General features: G+C 31.0%; 2 protein-coding genes across 3 annotated transcripts; one reads left to right on the plus strand and one right to left on the minus strand.

The window, feature by feature from the left end:
* Window positions 1–2,331: 2,331 nt before the first annotated feature.
* Window positions 2,332–11,141, minus strand: LOC132749860 (uncharacterized). 2 transcript variants are annotated; one of them, XM_060739771.1, is made up of 7 exons: window positions 10,806–11,140; window positions 10,187–10,359; window positions 9,501–9,572; window positions 8,870–9,028; window positions 4,199–4,319; window positions 3,606–3,727; window positions 2,332–2,927 (listed from the first exon to the last, which is right to left on the minus strand). In XM_060739771.1, exons 1-7 carry the CDS (start codon window positions 10,884–10,886, stop codon window positions 2,732–2,734), a joined length of 924 nt encoding a protein of 307 aa, XP_060595754.1. In that variant the 5' UTR covers window positions 10,887–11,140; the 3' UTR covers window positions 2,332–2,731. The 2 variants fall into 2 exon arrangements, with proteins under 2 accessions (XP_060595754.1, XP_060595755.1); XM_060739772.1 differs by lacking the exon at window positions 9,501–9,572 and having other exon boundaries at window positions 10,806–11,141.
* Window positions 5,403–6,436, plus strand: LOC132749855 (uncharacterized). Its single transcript, XM_060739768.1, has 2 exons — window positions 5,403–5,869; window positions 6,333–6,436. Exons 1-2 carry the CDS (start codon window positions 5,620–5,622, stop codon window positions 6,410–6,412), a joined length of 330 nt encoding a protein of 109 aa, XP_060595751.1. The 5' UTR covers window positions 5,403–5,619; the 3' UTR covers window positions 6,413–6,436.
* Window positions 11,142–11,498: the final 357 nt, after the last annotated feature.

Raw genomic sequence — 11,498 nt, forward strand, 5'->3', positions numbered from 1 at the left:
TACATTCAGGGTAGAATTCCTGTTGTCATGTTGTTGTAAACATAGATATAATGTCAGTTTAATGACACAATTGTCAATTTATAGAGCATTTATTGAAAATATTACCAATTTATAAACCTAGTCAAATTATTATTCAAGTTTATATTATGATTAATGAATATGGGAGCATGCCCAGTACATCAACATTACTCAGAATTTGCTTAAAGTATGATACATATTTTATCAACATTTAGAAATTAGTCCTTGAATAAAATTTGTAGTAGATAATTATGATCTATATAGATCTGCTAGTTACAAGAAATGTCTTATTTTGAACAGATACTATGTACACATATTATATTTGTTGCCATTTTATGAGAGACTTTTAACTAAACTAAGTACATGTACTTAAATTTTATCAATTATGAAATATAACTGCATTTATAGAAAATTCAGTCAAAATGGTGACATTTTCATAATATTTTGTATCAATTTGAACTAAAAGATTTGGTTGGTACTGATGACATGTGACATGTTTATACTAGTGTATAAGGTAAACTGGGCCCATTCAATCATATATGTATTTACTGTGATCTAAAAATATAAACCATTCCAACCATCCTTTTTACTGGCCATGAGATAATTGGTGCACACTATTCTAAGTATATTAAGTGAAATTGACAATGATTTGATCATATAAATGTACATCAAATGGTAAATATGCACCTTTCATGATAATCACAGTTGAAGCAAATTCTTATGCAATACTGATTACATTTTACTTACTTTAATCTTTATTTTATCATTTTATTTTGCTTTCTCTATATATTTTGCCATATATAATAAGCCCACCATACATATGTTTTTGCTTTTTTAACACAGAAAAGATTTTCATTTTCTTGTATTGATCCATGACTACTTTTTGTTTTTTTTGCTAACATCAATCATGTTAACCTTGCCAATATTCGAGTATTCTTTCTAATAATCTCATTGTTCTTTTTTTTGTATTCAATATGTTTGAATGGTGCATATTTTGATGAAAATCTTCATGCTTAAAGTGTAATGAACAGATTATATCATAAAGTGACTACATTTTTTATATACATGTTTTATCATTGTTTTGAGATTACTTTATGGGATTGACTTTTTTGTAGACTTAAACTGCTGATACTCTTGGTTATAATTCGTCACCATAGTGCAAGAAGGGGTTAACTTCTATTAATTAACCCGTTACTGCACTAAGGTGACGATATGATGATATGACGATTTGTTGTTGTTGTTTTCTCTAACATTTTTGTATTAGTTATTTGATAACACTGTTTTATTTTGGTATAGATTCTAATCAAAGTATTGTGTTTTAATCAAAATAAGTCCAGTATCTTTGTTGAAAAATTGGTTTTTTAATCTATTTTTAAATTGGTTGTTTTTGGCTTTTTTTCCATAAGATACATGTTTATTCCAATAATAAATTCCATTTTACATCAAAATATGACAATAGTATACTAGTACTTAGATAAACAATACTGGAAGTAAACATGGTATAAAGTTACTGGATACAATATTAGAATGTTGTTAACATACTGTAAAATTGTTGTGGTGATCTCAAATAAAATCTTATATCAACGCGTTTACAGGAGTTAGTGGTTGTTTCTGTGACTTCAACCAGGCATCTATTATATCCAGAATTATATAACGGTAATATTTGCACGATTTGTGAAACACTGTTATGAGAGTGGTTATATTTCCCATCGAAGGAGGCATATAGTGTTACCCGCTGTACAAATGTGCTGTGCCTGCATACGTGGGTGCGTCTGTTCAAATGTCATGTCTGGCGTAACTCTGTAATGCATCAAGGGATTTTGAAATAGCTTGGCAGAAATATGTGTCGTGTGCAAGAGCTAGATACCTAGCTTTGAGGTCAATGTCACACTTACAGATCAATCTTAGAAAATTCGGTCCATACCATTACTGTCATGCATCAAAGGATTTTAAAATAACTAGGCACAAGTGTGTTGCATGTTGAGACAGTGTTCCATGAGCAAGACCGAACCCGCTTACTTCAATGTCATGGTCACACGAAGAGGTCAAAGGTCAGCAGTCAGAAAATCTTGCCCGGGTTATAACTCTGTCATGCATTAAGGGATTTTGAAGTCAGTTTGATGATCAGAATTTTCGTTTTTTATTAAAAAAATATTTTTATTGAAATATGCTTACTTAAACTGACGCTAAACCCCTGCAAAACCTGTATTTGATCACAAGTACCGTGCCTACCTAGAGCTTTCAGTGTGGTACAAGACTAGATTTAATACCTCAGTGTTTTATTATGTACCATGTAAAATAATGTCAGTGATGTATGAATATACAATATATATTTTCTATCTTTCTACATGCTACAATTTAAATGATAAAACTCATTTAAAATAAAACTTCATTTAGAAAATCACGAAATAACAGCATATATGTATATATACATTCAAGAAACTTGACACTTGATTTTTACAGTCATACGGGTTTTATGAAAATCCTAATACACCTTGATGGTGTCATTTATATCTTTCAACATTATTTTATGCGCTTATTGAAGTATAAACACACAGGGTCTAGTTCCAAACTATTAAGTAGAGTTGTCTCCCTTCAGCTCTTTGGATGATTAATGATTAGGTTATACAGTCAATATATTACAAATGGATAAATAATGATTACAATTTAGTTTAAACACATGTTCACATTTATTTAGCGCTATAAATGTCAATTATTCAATTTCCTCGACAAATCCTCGTACGGCAAACACGTGAACATAATAACTAGCACCGTTCCATATAGCAGTCAAACTGAGGAAAAGAATGCATATCCAGTTTATAGTGAATGAATAATAACACAACACCGACCCACACAACGTAAGAGCGCAAAATATCCAGTTCCAAACATAAAACATACCACAACGGTACCTGCAATATAAATATTTATATTAACAAACATTTTTATGTATGTACTCGTATCTTATTGAAGGCTCATCCCAAATAATGTTGTTATTAATAAGCTGTTTGATTTTGGTGTTCTTTAATAGTTTCCAAAAATGGTTATTATTAGCCTTATAGCTGAATCTTTTGCTCTTTTGGCCAGAAGAAAAGTTAAATTGATTTTGTATGGAAGACAAAATACCATCTTGTTTTCGTGTTGCTACTTTTTACGAGTCAACGCTACCTTCTTCAAGTGATTAGCATCTGCTATGATTAATAACATACTTTCCTCATGGACAAATATTCTGATGCTGGTGTGTTTAGGCATGGCAGACACACTATAAGACTCTCTTAAATAACAAAATACCAAATTATCGGTTAAAAGGTGGGGGTGCCTTTTGACCTAAAGACTGTTGGTTTAATCCTTACTCGGATCGAGATCATGTTCCTTCACATTGCACCAGTACTGCTTAGTTTCTAACGTATTTTATATGTTGCAATCACGGCTAATATAAATATGTATAAACTTTTCAATACATGTGCATTCATCCTTATATATAACAGGCATTGTAAACATTTCTATACATTAAACACACGATATTTATACTTGGAGAAGTAAATTCATTAAGTCAAATAAATTTTAAGCAATTTATTGCATGTACCAACCTTTTTCCCACGCAATTAAACAATTTATACAGAAAACTGTCTTCTTTTTCGCCAAGGTAATTATAACTAGAAACCTCTTTGCTAGAACTGTTCAAGACATTAACCACGAGCGAATATATCAACTGCAATAGAGAAATGATGATGTTTGCTAGAATAAATTAAGTATACAATTGACAATCATTCATGAAGTATTATTCCAACACAAAAACAAGAAGACAAATTTAGTTTTAATGATTTATCTAAGGCTTGGCGAAATTTAAAAAATAACACGATAATTGAGCCAACCGATAGGCCCATTTTTGGATGGAATCAAATTGAACTGTATATTGTCGTATCCTTCCATGTTTAAATATTGTATCATATGAGACTTACTAATATTGTATTAGATAATAGATAATCTCTACATAAAATAAAGGTTGAAGTAATTTACGCGTATAGGTATTTGAAGTCTGACGTGAATTGATAACATTTCTCCAAAAAAAGATACATTTGCTTAAAACTATGCTCAACTTTACGAGATTGAAGTCTAGTCAAACTGGAAAACAATAAACAGTAATTTTTATTGATTATAGATGGTATATTTGTATACTTACACTATGTATGACAAATGCAGCAAATGGTATAATATATATCCATAAAGCAGACAGTTCCGGCATCTCTGGTAGAAACTCGGTGTACCAATAGATCGACACTTCCTTCGGATACCATCGAGCTCTTCAATATTATATATTTATAAATAATTTTATGTCAAAGGAAAATAATATATGCACTATTACTGTAATGTCTTAAACTAAGAATAAACTATAATAAGATTGTCAATAAGTTCTGCTCAACTTAAGCATTATTCGTCATATTTTGCAACACATGCATTTTATAAATGGGCGCCGTCATGACATTTTGTACCTTCGGACAAGTTTTTCAAACACCGGTTAAAAGTCCGCGAAATTGTTCGCAGTTTATGTCGGCCTTTCAAGCACCTTGTTGTCGCTAGATCATGAATTTTCACCATTTGTAGACGAAATTTAGACAGAATGTCAGAGAAGAATGATTTTCAGGTATTTTTGTATCTTTTTATGTCTTTTTTTAAAAAGAAATACAAAGTTTTAATGTGCAAAACTAGAATTTTTATTTTTTAGGAAGTTGCGTCTGCTGTCAAATTTGACAGATTATAAGAGCGCTTCAGTTAAAAAAATGAGTTTATCTCTGGTGAAATCATGTTTTTGACTTGTCAGTTTGTATCCTGCATGTAATATATAGAACAAAGTATTTGAAATGTAAGTTTTAGCTATGAATTTTATCGAATAATCCTGGTTTTCAGTGGTTAAACTTCTTAGCAACAGTATATACAAAAGGAATTGTCTCCCTTCATAACATAGTTACAGTGCAAGAGTAGTCGTCCATGATATCGATCGATTTACTATAATATAGAATAATTAAACCTAACATAGATGTATATGCCTCTGTGATGTAACTGGTAGAGTGTAAGTCTACCGATCGGGCGGTCAGAGGTTCCAAACCTCGTGCTATCTTTTTTTTTTATTAAATATTTATATTCTGTGGTATATATATATAATTATATAAAACTATTTTATAGATGATTTGTTGAGAAAGTGTTTTTTATAGGTAAAATACATTACCTGATTTACTATCTTAACTGATTTATTATAACTGGGAAAAAATATATTGTATTTTATTTTGTCCCAGATTTTAACTGGTATTACCTGAATATCTATAGATTATTAAAATTTATTTATTGACTTTATTTAAACGCAGGAATTAGATGAGTTATATGAGGAATTTGGCGTAGTTAATGAGACAGTAGATAAGGCGCCACATGTAACTGAGGACGAATTATATGAAGAGTGGGGAAACGATGATGACGACCAACAGGCAGAGTCAATCATAGGACGTGTCCACGAGTTTGTCAACAATGCTGTCAACAAATTTTGTTTGCTTATTATTTACCCAAAGTATGTAGGACGCACAGAGAGAGCGACAGGTCTACAGACAGACAATGGAAGAGGCTCGGGAGGAAATGAGGCACACATCAGTCACAGTCAATCGACCTGCCCAGCCATGCACTAGTGATTTAACAAAAGTGCACTATACATTTGACTATTCTCAAAATGTGACAATACCACACCATAGTCAACAAATGGGCCCTTTGTATTTTGTGACTGGCAGGAAAATACAAATTTTTGGCGTCCGTGTTGATTCTGTGTCACAACAACATAATTACCTAATAGACGAGGATGAATCGATTGGTATGTTAAGAATAAATAAATAAATAAATAAATAAATAAATAAATGAATAAATAAATAAATAAATAAATAAATAAATAAATAAATAAATAAATAAATAAATAAATAAATAAATAAATAAATAGATAAATAAATAAATAAATAAATAAATAAATAAATAAATAAATAAATAAATAAATAAATAAATAAATAAATAAATAAATAAATAAATAAATAAATAAATAAATAAATAAATAAATAAATAGATAAATAAATAAATAAATAAATAAATAAATAAAGTACATGTAATTAATAAATACATAAAAAATAACTAAATAAATTTTTCTTTTTTTTCAATAATATTGAAGATATTTTGCTTTTCAGAATTGTAAAATATTTATTTCATATAAAAAGATAATCGATTAAATATTCTAAATGTGTGCCGTCGAAATATTAAATATACTTAAAATTAATGTAAATTAACAGGTGTTGATGGTACAGGGACGCACGGGCCAAACTCAGTTATAAGTATGCTACACCACTGCCTCGAAAACCAGGGATTTTGAGAAAAAGCTTGCATCATGCACGCCGACAACTGTGGTTGTGAATATTTTTATCGTATATATGTTTTCAGTTTAACCATTACGATGCGACACTTTACAAAGCATCGTTTTAATTTTAAGTTTTAGTTCAAATTGTGAATATATTTTTATAACAGCGCAGAATAAAAATCGCTTATCGCGTATCTGGCACGTCGGATTCATATGGGGCTCCATGATGAGATAACATCCCTAATGTGAATTCCTGGTCACACAAAGTAATTCATGTTTTTTATTCATATCATATTTTATACTCGTATAATGCAAACTTATGTATTTTAGTTTATGACAGTCCTCTACATTACTTCTGGTCTGCACAAAACGAGCATTTGCTATTTTTATGTGTTTAAACATGTATGTGCTTGCACACCAGCGGGCATGTTTTATACATGCCATAGAGACAATCTGGCCATTAGCTTAAAACTAAAACACTGTCGAACAAATCGATTATACTAGAACAAATCTACTTGCAATTATTTTTTTCCTATAGAAATAAAGAAAAGAAATCAACATAAACTATAAATAAGCAGTTTTTGATATAGTTTTATTCGATTTTAGGTGTCTTGTGGACGGAGGATTTGGACATATCAAGAAGCTGTATAGGCGCACGGACTGCGACAGTATTTCGCAGGTGGCATCTGTCGTGAGAAAGTCTGCTTCAAGCAATTCCCCCGTGCTCTTCCGCAAGGAGGATGGATGTCAGAATTGGACTTGGTATTCTATTACAAATATTTGAATTTCTAAAATTTACACCCCATTTAAATAAGTTTGTACAATAAAACAACTAAACAAATTAATAGAGAGCTCAATTCGGCGCTCGGCATATATGCTGTCATATTACTTGTACGTGTATTAATAATTGCTTGTCATTGTAAATTATCAAGTAGTTTATGATTGACATAATATTAACTAGTCAACATATGTTACAGGTATGACTGGAAGACATTTTTGCCGCGCTTCTTTTTACCATTAAGGGGTGTACAGCGGTATCACTATTTCCGTGTTACGAAGGATGCTGTATACGTGAAAGAGCGCTCAACTGACGTAGAGCAGCAGGTCACAATCCTAAAGAGAAATGCTACAGTACCAGAAGATATTCTCCCTGCAGTTTTGCTACCGGGTGGACTTTCCCGCGCAAGGCAGCAATACCTGTACAAAAATGTACGACCTTTTGTACGTCAGGCGTATCGTGATGTGACGTGCCCACCGTTACGGGAAGAATGACAATTTAGATTTACATGTACAAATGTATACATGCATTATCTTTGTCTGTATGTTTAGTCCTTAGATTTGTTATCAATAAACTAGATATTTATTTGATATAAGAATGATCTATATATTTCAAGTTATAAAATTTTGTTAATCGTAAATTAACCAATATACTGGTTACATAAGTGCTGATCCGTTCATGTGATTTCTTCCGTTATCGTTTTATTCTTATGATTTTGAAGTTTGTAACTTCATAGGACTGTAAAATAAATTCATTTGGAGTTACTGTCTTTATTGGTTCTTACACAATCCATTCTTAACACAAGGCAATTCGGCAATAAACCACGACGTTCTTTAAAACGTTCAACGTTTAAACAAACGTCGTCGTCGACGTCGGAGCAACACATTGGTCTATGTACATAAAAAGATATATCTTTGTCATTTTTCAAGTTATTTTTGTCAAATAAAAAGTAAAATCATCTGTAATAATTGGTTTCTATGAAAATTATGAAACCAAAAAATCGAAGAAAATTGCCCGAAGGGTCATTTTGTCATGACGGCGCCCAAATAAGATAATATAATTGAATTCAATCGTGTTTGTGATTGGACATCAGTGGCCGAATGGTTAAGGTTTTCAAGCCACTTGCCTCTCACCGCTGTTCGAATCCCGTCATTGACATTTTTCATGTAAAGAATCTATCCAGATAGCGTACGGAAAGTGGGTGGTTTTACTCAGATGCCGGTTCGTGCATGACTGAAATAATTCATGGAGGGGTACCTGAGTAAGACAGGCTGGGAAATCGCCATGTGACATTTTCAGTGTTGGTGCCACGTAAAATCCAACAAAGATAATATTTGTTTTGAAACTCTGCGATATTTCAAGTTTGGCCATCTTGGGAGATCTATGTAGTCTTATTAATTTTGTACAATTTTGTACAACTACAATAACTACTGTACATTAAAGCAGCATGCCTCCTGCTGATTTTGATTAAATTTTGAAAGTGTATTTAACAGTAAAATAATGTCACGCAGTAGAAATATAGTTTGGTGATATATACCGCAAAATCAGTCTTTAATTTCACAAATCTAAATTATCTCTTTAATGTTTAAGCTTTTACATTTCTTAAAATTTTGGTACATTTTTCTCAAGTTTGGTTTTCTTGAAATATTTTGGCTCACCTGGAGTCGTGCTGCTCATACTAAAGAAATACTTACACGAACGAGAGTATTGGTGGAAGTATGTGGATATATGTAGATGTAACTTTGTCAATACTGTGCAGAACCAACGAGTTTCTGTAGATTGGTATAGCCCATATTAATGGACCAAGTGATAACGAAAACATGATCGAGAAAATAATGCCATTGCTCGGAAAACTTAAATAAAGAAAATCGTCTGCTTTAAATAAATAAATAAATGGCACCATAAAAAAGTAATACATGTACATATTTTTGCTTACTAAGTTGGTATTAATTTGTATATTTACATTAAATTTACAAATGATTAAGTATGTACCATGTACTATGCAAATAGCTAAGTAATTATTCATAATGCTTTAGAAACTGATATGTCAGATCCTATATGTTATGTTTTTATAACATCCTAAAATGATCAAAAAATATATTATTGTTTGTTTTTTTTACCGCTTTCTGTCCGTTTTGCACTATATCATATAATTTATATTACTAATTGGGTCAGTAATATTATCTAACAATCTTGCACTTGGCGCAAGTACATGTCTATCTTATCAGTATCTTACTGTACGAGTATATCTGATAACTTATGTTCACTTTCAAACAATCATGTAGTCAATGTCATTCAAACAACTCGTGAAAAAATTAAACTCACCAAAGAAATATTAGACAAAACATGTTTGCATAGTAACAAAAATCTAACAGAAAGTAATGCCATCTTTTTCTCCTGAAATAGATTTAAATTATCAAAATTTACAATATAACTTAATCCAAATGGATTAACAGTCCAGGCGATATCAGCTAAAAGACTGTCACTTACAGCCTCCATTTTACCTTGACACTAATTAACTACATGTATATTTTTCTCTCCCTCGTAAAAAAACTACATGCTGACGTTCTTTTGGGTAAGTCGTCGTATATCTATTAAATATTTTGAATTGACCGGACTATATTATAGAAATGAATAGCGTTTGCATATAATTCGGTATTTCAGTTTAAACTTATTCATATAACCTCGATTAAGAAATAAACTTTTTAATTTCACTCTCGAATCCTTTTCCTGGTATGAATCAGTGCTGACTTATATTGAGCAAACATGATTGTGAACGAGGTAGTGTCCCCTGGTTTGAGAGGCAGAAAACTTTTTAATTTCTTTACTACTCGTTCGACCAAATACTAGTAGCTGTCAATTGCAGAGGTAGGATGGGTAAATTAAACTCTAGAACGTTGTTCTACAAACATTTGTTTTTTACATTTGATTCATTGTAAACAAATATTTTAACTTACTGAGGCTGAGATCAATGGGAAAAGATAAAGACTATAATATAATGAAATATTTACCAGTACATTACAATACGTATTGTGACGAGGACCGGTGTTAGTAGAGCATATATGTACGGTATTAGCCAGGGAAAGCTCACCATTCCCTGTGACAACAGTACTATAACAGCACACGTACACGTGAACGTACACTTCTCGTTTAAACGTACACCTTTCACGTCTCGACAAAGAACCTGTAGTGGATTGCAAAAATATCATACTTTGATAATGCACTACAAATTGATTATTTGCATTTTACTGGTAATAGAAGAAGAAAATGACTTAAATAGGCATAATTAAGATGCAAACAACGTGATCATTTACTTGGCGGTAAAGACTCCATAAACAACATGTGCATGGCCGTATGTTCAAAAAATTGTTTTGTTAACATGATTTCTTCAGTCCAAAACAGACATTAAATGTACCGGGCTTCAATTCCAGTATTAAATCAAACTTATGAAAAAACAGAATAAACTGAACAGTAAGACAATAATACGAACGACCGGTAGGAACATTTAACAAATTCGCGATTTTAAATTTATAAAATGCCGATTTTAAACATGTTGAATTCGCGGGTTCCTTATTTCAGATTTATGAAACATTGGTAACATTATAAAATAAAGAATATAAATACACTTACTGAAGATTTTCTCGAGTCATTATTCATTCTATCTATTTCCTCAAACTTTATCATTGTTGTGCGTTGTTCCGAGTTATCCATATTTCACAAAAAATTCGCGTTTCCTCTTTTCTTATTCTATTGTTACTTTTTAAATATGATGCATATTTTTATTCGATTTTACGCACATTTATATCACATATTGCAAGATAGTTTATAAAAAATTCTATCATACATTTACTAGTATATACGCATACAATAATTCTGATATTAGTTTATCTTCGATGCATTAAATTCAAACAAATCCGTAATAATATAAGATTTTCAGTTTCAACATACACTTGACTAAAGATACTCTAAATTACGGTATACCAAATTTAGCTATAAATACGACGATAGTTATTAGAGATTTATCAATTGTATTAGTTAACAATTTGTATCTTATCAATAAATATGATAATAAAATAATCGACAAGCCTTTGACCGATAACTTACTACCACATATCATTATCAACACCATTTTAAATTGGCAAGATTTCGTGCACCTTTCCGTCAATTTGGTCAATGTTCATTTCATTAAATATCAAACTAGATATCAGTTCTATATAAAAAGATATTTAGCAGGAATACAGTTTTAGTACCAATATCGTTCATAGATAGAACTTTAAGATTCCTTGTACATGTTCTCCACTGGTACATGTAAATATCCCGAGC

Source organism: Ruditapes philippinarum, unplaced genomic scaffold, assembly GCF_026571515.1.
Source record: "Ruditapes philippinarum isolate M1 unplaced genomic scaffold, ASM2657151v2 ctg1493_1_1_1_1, whole genome shotgun sequence".
NCBI classification, from domain to species: Eukaryota; Metazoa; Mollusca; class Bivalvia; order Venerida; family Veneridae; genus Ruditapes; species Ruditapes philippinarum.

Coding starts and splice junctions, on each gene's coding strand:
- LOC132749855 (XM_060739768.1), top strand. CDS start 5,620: ATGGAAGAGGCTCGGGAGGAAATGAGGCACACATCAGTCACAGTCAAT. Junction 5,870..6,332: donor AGACGAGGATGAATCGATTG/GTATGTTAAGAA, acceptor GTAAATTAACAG/GTGTTGATGGTACAGGGACG.
- LOC132749860 (XM_060739771.1), bottom strand. CDS start 10,886: ATGGATAACTCGGAACAACGCACAACAATGATAAAGTTTGAGGAAATA. Junction 9,573..10,186: donor ATACGTATTGTAATGTACTG/GTAAATATTTCA, acceptor AATCTATTTCAG/GAGAAAAAGATGGCATTACT. Junction 3,728..4,198: donor CTGCATTTGTCATACATAGT/GTAAGTATACAA, acceptor TCTCTATTGCAG/TTGATATATTCGCTCGTGGT.